The sequence below is a fragment of the Mustela nivalis genome (assembly GCF_964662115.1).
Source record: "Mustela nivalis genome assembly, chromosome: 7".
Taxonomy (NCBI): domain Eukaryota; kingdom Metazoa; phylum Chordata; class Mammalia; order Carnivora; family Mustelidae; genus Mustela; species Mustela nivalis.
Window position 1 is genome coordinate 71,415,468 of NC_139026.1, and position 19,491 is coordinate 71,434,958.

At 33.2% G+C, this 19,491-nt stretch overlaps 1 protein-coding gene across 4 annotated transcripts in view; it reads left to right on the forward strand.

The window, feature by feature from the left end:
* KRAS (KRAS proto-oncogene, GTPase) overlaps positions 1 to 19,491 on the forward strand; it is a 39,309-nt gene that overhangs the window by 9,479 nt on the left and 10,339 nt on the right. For all 4 annotated transcript variants that reach the window (XM_082738571.1, XM_082738569.1, XM_082738572.1 and 1 more), the window contains exons 3-4: positions 10,984 to 11,162; positions 12,601 to 12,760. In XM_082738571.1, the coding sequence (XP_082594697.1) occupies positions 10,984 to 11,162; positions 12,601 to 12,760 (339 nt within the window). The remainder of the gene's footprint in view (positions 1 to 10,983; positions 11,163 to 12,600; positions 12,761 to 19,491) is intronic.

Below are 19,491 nucleotides of genomic sequence, written 5' to 3' on the forward strand. Positions count from 1 at the left end.
CTCCCATGGTGGAAACCCTAGTTGTACCTTGTATACATGTCATTGTTAAATATCAGACAGCTGTTGAAATAAAATGATGTCAGTCTTCAATCCTGGTTCTTGAAGTATTATCTTAAGTAATACAGATTAAGTGAATTAACATTAGGTTAGCTTCCATATTTGTGGAATTGGGATTAAACATTTTCTCCACTGACAAAAGTAGAGATCCTTTCCATTTTCAAAATATTCATAAACCACTTAGGAAAACACCTAGGAAAAGATTGAGCTCTTCGGGTACATGAAAATTAAGACATTATTAACAAAAATACAGGGAAACTTGGGGAAAGTATTTGTATCATATATTCATCAGGAAGCTCTCATATATGTTAGAAAAAAGCAAACATTCAAATGAAATAAAAAAGAGGCTAAGGATATAAATAGACAACCTATCCATCAAAAATAAATAAAACAGGTGACATACAAACATATAAAAGATACCTCAGTAATACAGAAATGCAAGTTCAAAACAGTAAAGACTTGCACTTTGATACTGGCTAAGATTATAATGATAGGGGTGCTTGCTGGGAGGGGTATGTAGGCAAGTATACTCTTTATGAGGTAGTGGAAGTGTACCTTCTTAGAGAATTTCTGGAGTTCAGTTTGGCAATATGTATCAAGATGTAAACTGCATGTTCTTTGACCAAGTAATTTTACTTATAGGAATTTATCCCAAAGATTCCATTGGATAAGTGTTTAAGATATGTAATACATAGGAATGTTTCTTGCAGTGTTGTTTACGATTTTTGAAAATGGAAATAATCCACATGGCTACCAGTGGGTAAAGTAAATTATAGTATATCTATACAAATTATATACTTGTCAAAAAGATTAGGTAGATCTATCTGTACTAACATTGAACAATACCCATTGTGAAGTGAAGCTGCATCATAGTACATTGTGTAGAGTGTAATTCTTTTATATAAAAACTGTGAATATGTACATAAAATATGGTAGTTCAGTCAGACTCATTCTCTGTAGTTTTAGGTTTTTAAAAATGAGCTTTTTGGTTTTAAAAAAACCAAAAATGAGTTTTTGGTTTTTAAAAAAATATACGTTTTGAGAGGGAAAATTAAATACTCTTTTTTTGAGGGAGAAAAGTCCCTAACGTATTATCTACCATTTGATTGCTTCATATTTACTTTCTTCCCCCTTTTTAAAGCCTCAACAGATTGAACAGTGCAGAGGTATCTTGGATAAAGAATTTGGTATTTGGCCAATTAAAGAAGAGCTGAGAGAAATATAATGCAAAACATGAAGATTCTATTGGCATCTGTAATTATTAAGAATGGATCTATACTCGATCCTGCCTCACATTCTGACCTTGGCATCAAGTGATAATTTATGGCAGAATGCCACATGACTTCAGTGATTACAGATGCATGCTTAATATATCTTTATTTTCAAAATCTGTTATGCAAATTTTCCTTGAGTTTATTCAGATTTTTGAACCAGTTTTATCTCTTGCAAGTAGTCTTTTTTTTTTTTTAAGATTTTATTTATTTATTTGGCAGAGAGAGAGAGAGAGAGAGCGCGCGCGCACACGTGCGAGCACAATCAGGGGGAGCAACAGGCAGAGAGAGAGGGAGAAGCAGGCCCCCTACCAAGCAAGGAGCCAGATGCAGGGCTGATTCCAGGACTGTGGGACCATGACCCGAGCTGAAAGCAGATGCTTAACCAACTGAGCCACCTAGGTGCCCCACTTGCAAGTAGTCTTAGGCTGAGAGTCAACATTCTCGTAATTTAAAGTATTCTTCATTTAGTAAAGAAATTTTTTAAAAAATTTGTTTTCTTTATTTTTACTATTAATGAATATCTTAATCAAAACTTCTGTAATGAGAACAAGCTCTTTTAACACCCTTGCTGCCTGATTAAAACAGAGATCCTTTGTAATCTTCAGAGCTTTAGCTCTCCTTCCCTGGAGCTTGTCCAGCGCTATTATGTTTATTTTGAAATATGGTGATTGATTTTGCAAAAAGTAGTCCAAGGGTAGTTGTTCAATAATCTTACAAAGACAGGATACTACTGTTGCCATAGAGTTCATAGTAACCAGTGGCCTGGCTCTTAAACTTTTTGAGCCGTAAGGGCATGTGCAATGTAATATATAAAATCATATGGTTAACTTGTTATATAGCACTTTTATAAAGGATTTTCATAGTCTTTAATACTAACCTGTATACAGAATCCTGTCTGGTATTATTTACTAGCTTTTACCACTGAAGGAACAATGCCTTACAGTACATGAGACATTAAATAGTTTGCCTGCACTCACACCACAAGTAAGAGGAGTTCTGTGGCTGCCCATAGATTGTAGATTCAGGAGTGTATCTTTAGCCTAGATTTCGGTCCTGAGCATGAAATCTGTATAGCAAGCTGCTTCCAGGTCATGTCCATCAGAACAATCCTAAACGTGGAATTCGACATACCCCAAATTGAACTCATCTTTTCCTCTACTCTTCCCCTTCTGTCCCTATGCCCAATCAGTAAACTACCATTAAAAAAATTGAGATATAATTCATATAGCATAAAATTCATCCTTTAAAAATATACAGTTAGTGATTTTTAGTATATCCATGAAGTTATATAACCATAACATTTTTTTTTTGTCACCTCGAAAAGAAGCCCCTTACCTATAAGCAGTCATTCCCTAGTCCCTTTTGCCAGCTCTTGGTAATGACTGTGTAATGTCTCTGCGGATTTGCCTATTCTGCATATTTCATATAACTGGAATCCTACAGTCTGTGTCTTCTCGTGTCTGGCTTCTTCCATGTAGGATAATGTTTTCAAGGTTCATCCTCACTATCACATAGTTCAATGTTTCATTCCTTCTTATGGTCAAATAATATTCTGTCATATGGATAATACCTTACTGAGTTTATCAATCAGTTCATGGGCATTTAGATTGTCTCCTCTTTTGGGCTATTTTGAATAATGTTGTTGTAAACATTTGTGTATACTTTTTTGTGTGAACATATATCTTCAATTCTTTTGGGTATATAACTAGAAATAGAATTGCTAAGTCGTGTGGTATCTTTATGTTTAACTTCTTGAGCAGCTCTCAGACTCTTCCACAGTGTTTGCAATATTTAGATTCCCACCAGCAATATATGAAGTAGTTCTGCCAATTTTACCCAATAACTATTTCTCTAAACTAATGTTCTCTCCCTGTCTACTACTGTTGCTGCCTTCAGGTTCTGTCATTTCTTGTAATAGCTTCCTAATTCATCTTGCAGCCTCCAACCTGCTCCCTTTCTGTGATTTTTCATAATACTAACAGTGAATCTGGTAAATCTGATGTTTCCTTCCTACTTAAAAATCTTCCGGTAATTTAGTATAAGATGAAGTTCCAAATTCCTTAATGTGGCATAAAGACCCTCCGTAAGCTGACTTCTGCTTGATTGTCCGGTTTCACTTCTACTTACCTAAAATCCCTCTAAGTTAAAGTTTTACTGAACTTCTTGGTTTCATGTACTCAACATATGCTTCATGTTTTTATGCATTTTTTGGCTCCTTACTGCCAGGAGTGGCCCTTTCCTCGCTGTGTTTCTGAACTCCTGTAAGCAAAGTTGATCTCTCCTTCCTGTTAGCTACCATTGTATTTTGTCCTGCATGTGGTGTTGCATTTATTTCATTATATTTTAATTATTTGTATACCATATCTCTTCTTCCAGACCTAGTTCTTTGAGGTCAGAAACTTTATAACTCCTGGCATAGTATATAACAGCTAGTAGATGTATAGTAAGTATCCCTAAGATGCAAGGGAGAATGGACTGAGTACGTGGGAATGAACTAATAATAAGCTTGGGTTTAGATCTCCCAAAGTCCGTGTTTCTTTCCTCCTATAATTCTAACATACCTGGCTGTTATACATGATTCTAGCTGTTTTTGAAAACTAGCCGTCTACAACATCCTTTGATGGCTTACTATCAGTAGTGTGGAACATACCATTCTATGATGGATTCAAATAATTTTTTGGAAGAATAACAAAATACTTGAGCATTAAGAGAGTAAAAGTTTCTCATTTTTCCCTATAGGTGTTATTTATATTTAGCAGTACAATGAAAAGTACTTTTGGCACTTAATGCATTAAGAAAACCTACAAACATCTCAAAAGTAAATCCTCAAATAATACTTTAGCTGACATTTTCAGCAGTCCTATTCATATTTATAAGAGTATCTGATGGAATCAGCAGCGTGAAGATGGAGATTAAATGGGATAATGCTTGTAATATGCTTATTACAGCATCTGACAAACTTTTTGTTGTTTACTGTAGTATCTTCCCACGTCAGGGTTTCACTGCCTGAGTTGAAAAACTAAATTGAGTGTTAAAAGATGAACATTCTTAAGTAACTTGGTTACTATAAATTGTAAAAGAAAATTGACAAAGTGATGTCCTGGTCAACAAATTTATCTCATCTTGAATGATTTAGTCTTCATTTTCAAATTCCTTTAATGCGTCTACAGATATGTTTCTTCACATAAAACAACACTTAAAGGTGTGGGGTTTTTTTTTTTTTCAGTTAATTTACTTTTTTAGGAATCTCCAACCTAATGTGAGGCTTGAACTCATGGCCCCAGGATCAAGAGTCACATGCTCTTCTGACTGAGCCAACAGGTGCCCCCCCCTTAAAGGTGTTTTAATAAAGTGGAAAACACTTTAAAAAATTATACAGGTCAGTGAAAAAAAGATGAAAATTCCAGGTGATGGGAATAAATGTGGAAATACAGTAAAAAAAAGTAACATTACTAGTCCTCAAAGAAATGGATATTAAAATAATAAGAATTCTTAATAAGTTGACAAAATTTAAAGAAAAATAAAAATATAAAATTATTATTAGTGAGTGGTGACAAAATTGGTACATTCTTAATGTCGTATAGAAAATTAGTATAATGAACAGCTTTTTCATATTTTCATATTCTGCAATATTTGGTGTAGATCCTTTTTATTTTTCAAGATAAAAATTTAATACAGTTGAAAGCCCCTTTGTTCTCTGTAGTCTTACTCTCTTCCCAAAAATGTTTTTAAATTTTTCTCATGTTTTTATATTTCTACGTTAAAGGTTTCATACTCTATAAAACTTGCTTGAATACATTTGTTTAAATACTCTTAATATAATTTTAAAATTATACATCTTATACATCTTTATTGTTTTAATATCATTTATAGTATCTTAAACTTGTGCTTATTTTTGTAAGACTGTTGTAGTGTATGCATATATTTATGTTGAATGGGTTCATTCGTTCATTCATCAGACAGTACTGGTTGCCTGTGGTATTCAGGACTTTACACATAGGGTTGGTACAGTGAGCAGAGCAGATGTGAGCCCAGCTATCAGGGAGTTCACAGCATAGTAGGGCGTATATGCTTAAACTGTAGGTACAGATAATTTTGTGAAGGAAATACAGAGGTGCTGAAGAAGACAGGGAAGTTCTTTGGATTTTATTTTTAGAAAGGAAGGGATGTTATTAGAAGACTTAAAGCAAGCGAGTGACATGGTCTAACCAGTGTTTAAAAACAGTCACTAGGTGCTCTGTGGAGAACATATCATAAGAGTAATAATGGGGATCTCTGTTGTAAGCACTTATAAGAAATTGCACGAGACAAAACAGTTGTCACGGATGAGGGTGATGGTGGTGGTGGATGCTTGGATGTGAAGTGTATTTTGAAAACAGATAAATAGCATAAGATTGTGGGTCACTACTAAATGCTTATGTAATTTTTTCTTTGGAAGACATTTTAGGATGCCATGTTTAGTATATCTCTGTTATAACTATCATTTAAAAAAAAAGGTAAACCATGTTTCCTCAGCATCGTTTACCAGAAGTAGCATTAGTTTCCAAGGCTATGAACATTTGTATGGTTCTTGATAAATGCTGTGATTGCTTTCCAGAAGGATTATGCCTGTTCATTATATCACCAGAAATGTTTGTGCTCTATCATGATTAAGTTTTGCCAGCATGGTGTATTTCTCTTAGAAAAGTTGTTTGTTGTTTTTAACCACTTCAACAAATTAAAAAACAGCACTTTAGCCAGGAGTAAAGAAAAATACATGGAATAACTTTCCTTCTAATAATGTTATACTGAATTAATTTAAGTGGCTTTAGCCTTTTTTTGGCAAAGGATGTTAAATAACCTATGTACCCGATCTAAAAGTTCATTCTGTTTGAAAGGCTGGAGATAATAACTAATTGGAAATTTAAGGTGTTGGGACTCCTGGCGGGCTCAGTTTGGTAGAACATGGGACTCTTGGTCTCAGGGTTCTCAGCTGGAGCCCTACACTGGGCATAGAGCTTACTTTAAGAAAAATAGTAATAATGTCTTGACCTTTTCTTGCTTCATTCTTACCTAGTTTCATTATACAATCTATGTGTATTTGAATTGGCTGGGTTTTGATAATCGTACTTTCTCAAAGTGGCGATTTTTTTTTTTTTAAGTATAAAAAGAATAACATACTGAGATTACTTCAGATTTGTGAAGAATTATTAGCTTAGAGCAGAGGTTGCCAAGCTTTTCTGCAGAGGACCACATTTTCTATAAAGGTCTTCATCACACAATCTTTGCTTTTTTTTTTTTTTTTCTAATGTTGATTTAAAAGCCCCAAAACTATTTTTAGTTTATGGGCCATGTAAAAACAGGTGGGCAGGATTTGGCCTGTGGCCAGTAGTTTGCTGAACCCTTATTTAGACTCTAACCCTGGGAAGGAGTCTACATTGTTCTAAATTTTTTCTACTTCCATTTACTTCTTCTTCTTTTTTTTTTTTTTTTTAAGATTTTTATTTATTTATTCGACAGAGACTGAGAGAGATCACAAGTAGGCGGAGAGGCAGGCAGAGAGAAAGGGGGAAGCAGGCTCCCTGCTGAGCAGATGCTGAGCAGAGAGCCCTATGTGCTGCTCTATCCCAGGACCCTGAGATCCTGACCTGAGCGGAAGGCAGAGGCTTAACCCACTGAGCCACCCAGGCACCCTGACTTCCATTTACATTTTCTTTTCTTTTCTTTTCTTTTCTTTTCTTTTCTTTTCTTTTCTTTTCTTTTCTTTCTTTCTTTCTTTCTTTCTTTCTTTTTCTCTATTTACTTCTTTTCTTATGGCTAACCAGAAGTTAGAGCAAAATCTTTGTATGTCATTTTTGTTGTGCTTGCTTTCTGTTTTGTCACCACACCTGTTTGTTCATTTCAAATTAAACTGTGCCATTTAATACGTTGTTATTATGCTTTTACCAGGTTGCACTGCCTTTTTATGTGGCTCAGTGATTGCACTTCTAAGGATGACTCTAGTTAGAATTCACTTTGGAAATACTGACTTTTTAACCTAAATCTGTTATTTCTAATCAGGGTATTCTACTTATTGCTCTTAGGTTTAGATTACTTTTTTTCAGTAACTGAGTGTGTGACTCAGAACTTTGCTGGAATTGTTTTAGAGTTTAAAAGGGAAAAGATAATGGGAATGTAATGTACTGGTCAGTAGGGACTGTTTTCCCAGTTTCTCAGTTCCTTCATGGAAACATGTTATGAAATATACACAGAAAATACTAATATTCCACATTATATACTTTTTGAAACACATCGTGGGAATTCATTGAGGTATATCTTGGAGGTATTATCTGTGGGTAGATGGTAAATAATCCCTGGGCTCCAGAAAGAATGGTCTTTAATTTCATTGATGGGAGAAAATCTTAGATGTAAAAACTAAGAAAACTAACAACTATAAGGTTAACTTAAGTTAGCATTGGTAAGTGAAGAATGTGAGGCAGCAGCAATAGGTAAAGAAAATCTTTGGTCTATAGCCACACCTGGGTAATGAATGGATTGACTCTAAGACACTGTACTTTGCTCTCAATTCCTGCTCTTTCATCATACTTCAAAAACACTGGTTTTCTTTCTTTTTTTTTTTTTTTAAGATTTTTATTTATTTGACAGAGATAGACAGCGAAAGAGGGAACACAAGCAGCGGGAGTGGGAGAGGGAGAAACAGGCCTCTTGTGGAGCAGGGAGCCCAACTTGGGGCTTGATCCCAGGACCCTGGGATCATGATCTCAGCCGAAGGCAGACACCTAACAACTGACCTATCCAGGCACCCCTGATTTTCCAATTTATAATATACAGGAGTTCTTCCAAGTAGTTAAGGGAATAGGTTAAAATAATAAAATGCTAATCAAGAACCTAGATGTCCATCAACAGATGAATGGATAAAGAAGATGTGGTATATAGGTATACAATGGAATACTATCTTGCCATTTGTGATGATGTGGATGGAACTAGAGGGTATTATGCTGAGCAGAATAAGTCAGTCAGAGAAAGACAGTTATCATATGATCTCCCTGATATGAGGAAGTTGAGAGGCAAAGCAGGGGTTTTGGGGGCTAGGGAAGGAAAAATGAAACAAGATGGGATCGGGAGAGAGACCATAAAAGACTCAATCTCACAAAACAAACTGAGGGTTGCTGGGGGGAGTGGGGTAGGGAGAGGGTGGTTGGGTTATGGATATTGGGGAAGGTATATGCTATGGTGAGTGCTGTGAAGTGTGTGAACCTGGCTATTCACAGACCTGTACCCCTGGGCCTAATAATACATTATATGTTAATAAACAATTAAAAATGAAATCTTAAAAATAAAATAAAATGCCAATAAAATATTCAAATCTTTAGTAAAAAGCTTCTTTTTAGAAAATAAATAGATAACCTTCTTTTATAGACAATTTGGAAATTTTAGTTTACTTTAAAAGGTAAGCATGAGATCAGAGTCTAATATGGTAGTTTTTCACACTTTTAAAAATTAAAATTCTTAGAAAGTAATATGTTTAATATAGCATTAAGTACCCAAAAAATAAAAAGCAAGAGATAAGTTCCTTATTTCTTAAATTAACTATCTACCAAAAACTTCCCTTTTAACATTTTGATGTATATACCACCAGTTCTTAAGTATATATACTGATACATTTGTATAGATACATGTGTATATTTGGGATCATGCTACATATAAATCTTTGTGTTCTGTTGTAAAGATTTTTCAGATATTTTACCAAAACCATGGTTTTTAATTTATTTTTAATTTTTTTAAAGATTTTTATTTATTTATTTGACACAGAGAGACACAGTAAGCAGGGAGACACGAGCAGGGAGAATGGGAAAGGGAAAAGCAGGTTTCCCACTGAGCAGGGAGCCCAGTATGGACCCTGGACCCTGTTTACCGACCTGAGCTGAAGCAGATGCCCAATGACTGAGCCACACAGGCGCCCCCAAAAACATGATTTTCAATGGCCATTCTTTTTTCTTAATGAGAGAGTGGTGTATACGGTAATTCATGAACTAAGGGCACTTTAATACTACAGCCCACATGTGGAACAATTAGGAAGTGTCTTTGGTTTACACGTTATATCCATTTTCAGCCCTGCCTCTTATCCCATGACTTCACATTACACCATCCCTTTTCCTTATTTTTTGAGTCCTATTTTGGCAGAAAGTACATGAAGACTTCTAGATGTAAGTATTAATCAAACGTTAGAGGAAAATCAGATTTTCATTTTAAGATTCTATAATGCTACCCACTCCCTTTCCTTTTATTCAGTCTTAGAGTTGCACAGTCTCTTTAAGATATCCATCTCTTTCTCCCTTCTTGCTCCCCCTTTTATAGAGGCCTCATAGAATTTGCAGATAAAACAATCATGCCCTCTAGAGTTATCCTAGTATCTCTCTGGCTGTTAGATATTATTTCCAGGATTTCAGAAATGGATAAGGGCATTAAAATCCTCAGTATCGACCTTTCTCTTATATATTCTTCTGACTGTAAGTAAAATAGATGCATGACAACTATTTGTAAATTGATTTTTCTTGTCATTCTAAATCATCCTGAATAATAGAGTTGCTAGAACTATCCCATTTTTGGAGTAATTATTTTCTTTCATAGAGCATTTGTGTCTTTTTGTTAATAATATGAGTACTTGCATCATTTCTTTTTGCGTAACACTTTCTTGTAAACCTTTTTTGAAATTGTAAGATATATACATTTATCTAATGTATCTTATATATCATTGCAGACATTCTTACATGTATAATTCAGTAGCATTAAGTAAATTCACAACGTTGAACAACCAGTAGCTCTATTTCCAAAACCTTTCCATCATCCCAAACTGAAACCTGTGTCCATTAAACAATAGCTCTCAAATCCCCTCTCTCTTAGTCCTAGGTAACCTCTATTATACATTTTTTGTCTCCATGATTTTACCTATTTGAGGTATCTCACATAAGTGGAATTATAGATATTTGGCTTTTTGTGTTTCTGGCATAAAATTTGGAATGTTCTTCCATGTTATAACACATAGAATTTCATTCCTTTTTATAACATATAGAATTGCATTCCTTTTTATGGCTGAATAATATTCCACTGTGTATATGTATATATGTATTTTTTATATATATAATATATATACATTCTGCATTTTGGCTATTCTAAAAAATGCTGCAGTGAACATTTATATACAAGTATCTGACTTCCTGCTTTCAGTTATTTTGGTTATATATGTAGGAACAGAATTGCTGGATCATATGGGAATTCTATATTTAACTTTTCGAGAAACTGCCAAATGGTTGTTTACACTGGCTGTATCATTTTACATTCCTACCAGCAATGTATAAAGTTTCCAGTCTCTCCGCATCCTTGCTAACACTTGTCTTCCTTCTTTTTAAATTTTTTTATTTTTAATAATAACCATCCTAATGGGTGTGAAATGGTAGCTCCTTGTGGTTTTGATTTGCATTTCCCTAATGATGTGTTGAGCATCTTTTCATGTGTGTAATTAGCCATTTGTGTATCTCCTTTGGAGGAATCTGTTCGGGTCCTTTACCCAGTTTTGAATTGGGTTGTCTTTTTGTTGTTGGTTTGCATATGACACCTTTTTAAAAGTAAAAGGTGCACCATAATAATCCTGACTATGTTTCTCCCTTCTCAGGATTCCTACAGGAAACAAGTAGTAATTGATGGAGAAACCTGTCTCTTGGATATTCTCGACACAGCAGGTCAAGAGGAGTACAGTGCAATGAGGGACCAGTACATGAGGACTGGGGAGGGCTTTCTTTGTGTATTTGCCATAAATAATACTAAATCATTTGAAGATATTCACCATTATAGGTGGGTTTAAATTGAATATAATAAAATGACATTGAGGAGTAATTACATCTTTCACTTATTATGTCTTTGCTGCCTACCATGCATAAATTATCTAAACTGAATTTTAAAATAATAATGAGGTAGGTAATATATCCCTGTTTTACAAATAAAGTTCTCGAGGATTAGAGCAGTTGAGTAATTTGTTCCAGGTAGCATAGATAGTGGTGCTAGAATTGAACTCTAGGCTTGTTTGACTTCAAAACCTGTGCCCTTAACGACTGTACACTAGGTCACAATGCTTTAAGCTAGAGCCATCATAAAAATGAAAACCATCCACAAAAATATGAAAAGGTTATGGAGGTACCACTCAGATAGCCTTAAATAATCAGGTATAGTGTAGAATTTCTTGAAACTGGATAAACATTGGCTTTAGATAGTTAAGAAAAACAATCTCTGAAGTTGTAAAAAAGATTGAAATATTAGAACAGTTACAGTTTGTAAAGAACAGGCAAATCTGCGTAAAATTGACTTTTTAAAATCATTAATAGTATTAAATATAATTTATATTCTATGTCTTTGAGGGTTTACAGTTTTCAAAAAAGTGCGTATTAAATATCCCATTCATTAGCTATGTTCTATAACAGTGAGTTAGCCTTGTTAAGAGGTGTAACATTCTAATACATTTCTTATAGCCCATTTTCTTTGTAGTCTATTAATAGAGAAAAAGAAATTTGAGTGGATGACAGTATTCTTGTAGAATAGTAAATCGGTGTCAGTATGTTAAGCTATAAAGTTTTCTTAGCTATTAAGTCGAGAAACTGGGAATTTGGACCAGTTCTGACTCTATTGCCTACTTTTTATTCCCTGCTGTACTTTTGAAATTCACCTAAAATTGTGAAATAATATAATTTTACCCCAAATTTAGAGTTTATGCACATCTTATTGAAAAAAATCAGCATGTAGAAGGACTTTTAACAGAATAAACCTGTAATAATGTCAGCGTTACTCACATAGAAATCAGAGTCTTCCCACTTGGTGCTCTTTTTTTTAAGAAACATGTATGAAAATTATGTCAGTGTTGTAATCCATGTTTTTATAAAAACATCTTTAATTCTATACATGTACATTTAATAACATAGTATATGTTTCTAAGATTACAATTTTAAAAATTAGGCACAGCATATTTTTAGCCTAGAATTTTTTTAATATTTCCTGTTTTATCATTGTGACCTACCTGCATATGGACCTATTATATTGTAGTTTTACCATATTTTTTGGTATTTTATCTTTTAAGAGACATAATAGAAGGAGAAGCAAGGAAAATTTGGTGTGGTTGGAAACTAGGAATTACATTAAATGTCTTCTTTCAGCTATATTTTAGAAGACGGAATTATGGACAAATTTTGAAAGGTATATTTTGTTACTAATATCTCTGCTATAACTTTTTCTTTCTCCCCAGAGAACAAATAAAAAGAGTTAAAGACTCTGAAGATGTACCTATGGTCCTAGTAGGAAATAAATGTGATTTGCCTTCTAGAACAGTAGACACAAAACAGGCTCAGGACTTAGCAAGAAGTTATGGAATTCCTTTTATTGAAACATCAGCAAAGACAAGACAGGTAAGTAAAATTTTAATAAATATGAATCTATTCCCTGTAAACTATATCAGATAATTTAATTTATAATTTGCTGACATATATTCTGTTAACATCATTCTGAGGGTTGGAAGGCAAGAACATTCATAAATGTACATACCTGATTTTGTAACTGTTACATCATTTAATGTAACTTAATTTTTCTTTCCAGAATGCTAATATAGAAAATAAGACAATGTTTATTTGGTAAATGTTCTCTTAAGGATATGAAAGGGCAGCGTTTTTTAATCCAGTGTCCATGGTATTACTTTTGGCTTTGGTTTCTTTCCACATTGAATATTTCTCTTCAGCCCAGCACATCTTACATTAAGCATTCAAGAAATGTAGGGATTTTTTTTTAACTGTTATATTTATAAGGTCAAAGAACAGGGGAACAAATACTGATTTCCTATTTTAGAAGTGTTTTGAAAAGTATTATGTCATGTGTTTTTAGATTAAGTTTTATTGTATTTGAAGAATTCTATTTTGGTAGAATTTTAAAAAAAATTTTTTTATTAACATATATTATTTGTTTCAGGGGTATAGGTCCGTGATTCATCAGTCTTACACAATTCACAACTCTTCACCACAACACATATCCTCCCCAGTGTCTGTCACCCAGCCACCACATCCCCCTACGCCCTTTTGGTAGAGTTTTTTTAAAGAAAGATATATTTATTTTTGGAGAAAGTTTTCATTAAAGCAAAAGGATATTTAGAAAGCAAATAGGAATTCTCAGTTATTCATTTACTGTGTTCTGACAAAAATTAATGCCATATTAACTCTGAATTTTGTTTAAAAAATTATCTTTATTTTTATTTTTATTTTTTTTTTTTATTTTTTTTTTTTTTTTAAAGATTTTATTTATTTATTTGACAGACAGAGATCGTAAGTAGGCAGAGAGGCAGGCAGAGAGAGAGAGGAGGAAGCAGGCTCCCCGCTGAGCAGAGAGCCCGATGTGGGGCTCGATCCCAGGACCCTGGGATCATGACCTGAGCCGAAGGCAGCGGCTTAACCACTGAGCCACCCAGGCGCCCCGAAAAATTATCTTTATTTTTAAAAGCAATTTTTTTTTCTAGGTAAAACAATTTCAGTTGACATTATTTAACCTATTTGTATGAAATGAGAGTTTAACATATAGAAAAAATTCTAGAAGGAATACATAATGATATGATAGAATATAATTTTCATACACTAAGAAATTGATCAATTTATATTCCATACAAGATGAACATTTATTTTGGACTTTGCTAGTTACATGTACCTGTGAACCCAGAAAACCAATTTTGTGGAATTTAACTTCTGTAATGCTAGGAGGTAAGAAAATTGATGAACAACTCGCTACATGTTTAAACTTATAAAAACAGGTATTCTGTAACTTTCACTGAATTTATAAAGGGGTAAAAATTTTAAAGTAAACCATCATTCAGCTAATGCTTATGTCTGTTTCACCAGTGGAAGACCGTATGCACTCCTTCCTGATTGTACAAATTTGACATACACCGAAGAAACAATGAATTCTATTTTAAGTCCTTTTGGAGGGATTAAAAGCTGAATTTCTGTAGTTTGATTATAGTCAAGTATCTCATTCCAAAACCTGATTTATAGGTTAAAGAAAGAAGTTGGTATACAGTACTTCACTTTTTACTTTAGAGGAATTAAGATTTCATTCAAATCCATTCCCAGGTCCAAGAGACTGGGGAAAGTTTGGGTTTTGTCTTCTTTTTGTTTGTCTTGTATAACCAGACTGCTTGATTTCCCTTACAGAAGAGATACTCAGAAAACATGATTACAATATTTAAACTTTAATATAAAATACAAGGAACATTATTGAAAACATTTGTCAACATACTGCCTACTACTAAATCATACCAGTAACATTTTATTAATTTGCATTATTTGTAACTTTAAAAAAAAACTTAAAAAAAAAAAAAAAGGAAAGAAAACTGAGGTTTTGCCTAATGTGGTAAAGTGTTGCAAATGGAACAGGGCTTCTTATACTTAATATGCATATGAATGGACTAGGCCTCTTACTCAAATCCAGATTCTAGTCAGAGGGTTCAGGTTGGGACCTGATCCTCTATTTTTAACCGGCTCTCAGGTGATGCTGATTTTGATACATGGAGTAGAAAGACAAAAGAAGACAGTAAAAAGGAGTTGTCTGTTTTTCTGACAATGTTGCCCTCTATTTAAGAGCCTGAAATAGCTGTGTCTTCTTTCTTGTATAGTTGCTATCTAAGAAGTACTAGTTTATTCAGTGTTTGACATTAATGCTTTAATATACCACAGCATTCATAATAATCAGAAGATTACCTGGATTCCTTTTAAAGTAGATTTTGTAGGTTTTATACAGTTTTGGGGGAGGGTTGGGAAAGTAAATGTAGTATGTATGATATGGAAGTGGATTAATTTAAAATTGCTTTGTAGACATTTATGTAAATCATCTAATTAAAATATAGATTAGTGTAAAGGAATACTTGTAGTACTTTATTTCTTCTAATGCTCAGCTTTTCTTAAAAGCTCTTTTATTTATATCTTTATATAATTTATTTTGCTAAGCTATAACTTAGATATTTTAGTTTCTGATCTTTGATTTCTTTTTATTTTATGGACTTGTTGATTTGCCTTTCAAAAGTTTATTCATCTTCTTCTGTTGAAATTAATTTGATATTTTCATGCTTTTGGAAGACTTTAAAGAGCTGTTCCAAGTAATTGTGGAGATTGTGATAAATACAAATTTTCATAAATTTTACATTGCCAGTTTCTGTGAAAATTTGAAGCCCTATTTTCTGCAGAGTATTTTGTTACTTATCTGCTATTATTTCTTTGTTTTTTGAGCAAAACTAAATATGCATACTCTTGTTGAATTTTATCAGCAGTTACTTGTTTCATATCCTAAGTTTTAGTCTTGAGCATGAACTTAAAACCAAAACACCAAAAAGAATTATTTATATTAAGGTTGGTAGGGAAAAAAACATTCATTTAGAAGGAACAGACAATAAGTGTTTTTTTTTTTTTAATTAAGACTTTATTTGATAGCACACAAGTAGGGGGAGCAGAAGGCAGAGAGAGAGGGAGAAGCAGTCTTTCCGCTGAACAGGGAACTGTATGTGGGGCTCAGTCCCATCATGATTGGAGCCTAAAGCAGATGCTTAACTGACTGAGCCCAAACTTTGGGGAGCACAAGTGGTATCTGTTGGAGTTTTCTTTTTTTTTTTCTTATGACCCTTTAAAAATGGAAAAATCAGTCTTAGCTTTTGGCCAGTACAAAAAAATAGGCTGTGGCTACATTTGGCTTGTGGGCTGTAGTGTGCTGATCCCTGATTCTCTGGGGAACTGTACTGTTTGATTAGATGCTAGAAGTTAGGTCAGACTTTTGACTTAAATTTTACAGGCTAACAGTAGTAATTTTAAAATAAAAGTTACATATTCTTTGAAAGGGAAATAGTAGTTTTACTCTAGTACTTTTTAAGATAGGTTTGCAGAATATATATTTTATGAAATTACTTTGTAATTTTAAAAAGGCCATTATATGGGCTAGAATATAGTGAATTACATATTTTTTTACAATATTTTAGTCCACATCTGAAAAGCCAGAGTAATTTTATTTTCTGCTAGTATGCTTTATGTGGCCCCTATGTTCCAAGTATATAAAGACCTTACCTACTTCACATTTATCTGGGTAGTTAAGTAATTGCCAGATTTTTCTGGCCTCATTGGGCAGTGCATGCAGTGTTGACAAAGACTATTGAAACCAAAACATTGACACCATGGTAATCAGCTGTGTGTTTTCCAGTCTGCTAAAATCAGAATTGGTGAGGGTTCAGGAAAGTGGATGACAAAAGCAGAATTCTAAGCATATCTGCTACTCCTAATTCAGCTTTTTTATTTTCTGGAGGTCTCAGTTTGAGCATTATATGTGAAAATTAGTTTTACAAATTTAAAAATGTTGAGTGATTAATTTCCTGGTTTTTGTTAATTTCTAGCTACTTAAAATTAGGTGTTAGAAGACCTCTATTACATTGTTTTGAAGCAAACCAAATAAAAAACCTCCTTATGTGCCATATTTCTGTTGGTTAGTAGTTGAGTTTATGTACAGGAGATAAATATTTTGAACTTTAGCTTTTTTATGAGTTAAAAATAAAACAGTAACTGAGCACCTGCTGTGTGCGGCAAGCATGACCTCCCAAGTTAGCGGTAGTGCTGCAGTTCAGTGTACCTGACATGAGCTGTGGTTTGGCAAGGTTTCTTGAGAAATTCACCAATACAGAATTCTTTTAAAGAATGCATCTAGTATCTCCCATTCCTGACTCCCAAGAAAAGGCTAGTAGTCTTGTATCTGCCTATATTGAAGTTTTGGAAGTGTTACTTCCTTGAAAGTGTTTTCAAGAATATTTTTTGTAATAAGCTTCTCAGTAGGAACTCGTTTAGAGTGAAATTGTTTAGTGAAAGCATTATAGGCACCAGAACGTAGTATGGTGCTATTTGCTGACCATTTCTTTTCTGGTATGGAATGCCCTATTTCCTTAGTCTCATAAGTGTGTTTTCACATAATAGCTGAGCTGAAATTATTATCAGATCTCTTGATTTAAAAACAGTTTACACATATGAACTTGTACACTTTTGTTCCTACATATTTTCAGTTCTGAAAATTTAGTAAGTGATGTTTAAAAATGAATATATGTGGCAATAAGCCATATTCTCAAGAATAAATCATTGAGTGCCAGTTAAGAGCTCAGCAGCTGGCTAAGAGGGTATTAAAAATCTGTTTCAGCTATACCTTGTCTTCAAAAATTACCTACACATTTTAGAGTTTGAAACCAGTGCTCTTCGGTAGTGCCAGTGGCTTAAGGTGCAAACAAGGATAAATAATGTTCTCTTGATGTCGTATGACTTTTAAAGCATATTATCAAGAAATGAGAAGTAATTTAAGTCTGAGAAAATATAGTAAATAACTGACTCTTTAAAATCTAATATAATTTCCTCTTAGTAAAAATAAGAAATGACCAGAGTCACTCTGGAAGAACTATTTCTCAGTGTTAATTATCTTAGCTACTCAGGTCCTAATGCTGAATTCTTGGTGGTGGGTAGTAATCGCTTCTTTTTAATTATTGGCCTCCAGTTCTCTCTCTGCATTGCTGGAAACAAAAATCATATATTCTGTACTGGTGATGGGGATGCACACAACACTTAAAAAGTAGACCCATTCAAACTGATTTTAGAAACAAATTACAATCAAAATTTGCTTCTCCTAAATTGGTGGAGGACCAAAACCCTGTCCTCTGCCCCTAGCATGTTTGACTACTTCTCTTACTGACCTTGTAACTTTTTTAAAAATAGGAATAAGAGTTTACATTCTTTAAAAATATGAGCTTTTACCTGGTTTGTTTTATTTGTGTGTGTGTGTTTGTGTGTATACACACATATTAAGTGTGTGTGTATATATGTATTTTTTAATTTCTTGCATTGATTTTTTTAATTGAAAGAGAGTCATTTATGAAAATATCTTACTATCTTAAATGCCATCTCATACTTTACATCTTACATGTTATTTAATGAGTTAAATTATTTATCTTACGTAATGACAATTTCTAATATATAATTTTTAAGGGCTTAAAAATAAACCCTTTCCTCTTGAGAATGATAAATACAAAATACTAAAAATTTGTATACAGGCACAAGTGGGTATCTAACTTGAAGTACCAATGTATTTAATAATTTCAGAAAATGGTTAGAAATCTTTATTTTATAGTTGACTTAGCTAGCTGGCTAGCTAGTTGAGTAAATTGATTCCATTAAAAAAGAGATGTAGATTTTTTTGGGCTATTACTAATTTTTATTAGATAGCCAAATAGAAATATATCACTGGATGGTTATAAATAACTTGAGATGTACATTTTAACATGTAAACAACATACTTATATGCCTATTAACTGAAACCTAATTTTATGAATTTTAAAGTTTTACTTCAAAGGTAAGCTACTGAACTCTACTGAAGCAGTACTTAATATATTCTTGAGATTTATAAAAATTAATATGTCCTAAAGAACTGATGTGCTTTTTTCCCCCTTAATTATTATTAAACACAATGAATATGTGATGAACTTCGACATGCAAAAATTGAACCTTAACAATTGGTTTACTTCAGTTAATATTTAAATAGCTAATTCTCTGTGCCTGATTAAATTTAAAACTACAAACCATATTTTTTATATATATTAGCTTTCCTAGGTACTGGGCCCATTTTGTCATATTTGGTTCATAAAAGGACTAATGTTACCAATCCCAGAGAGTTAAAATATGTGAATTCCCATATTAAGTAATACGTTTTAAAAATTAAAAACAGATTAGGCTTAAAATTAAATGTATAATAAAATATACCAGCCTTTCTAAATACTTACATTTTCTTTTAGAAGAATAAACACAATTATTAATCTTTGAAATTAATCAGTACATGTAGATTAATATTTGTGTGTATTTATCTTTAGATGTAAGCTTCAACTTTTGGTGGTATGTTTTCTTAGACAAACTAGGAGCACAGTTAACGGATTACTATGTCCCCTTTGGCTACTGCTTACTTTTCTGGAATGGAAAAGACATTAAAAACTTCATGTCCATATGGCCATATATGATTGTGTTTGTCGTCATAGCTTTCTTACTATGGCATTAAGCAAATGTCCCTTTTCTCCCTTTAGAGTATTTAAATTAGAATAGAA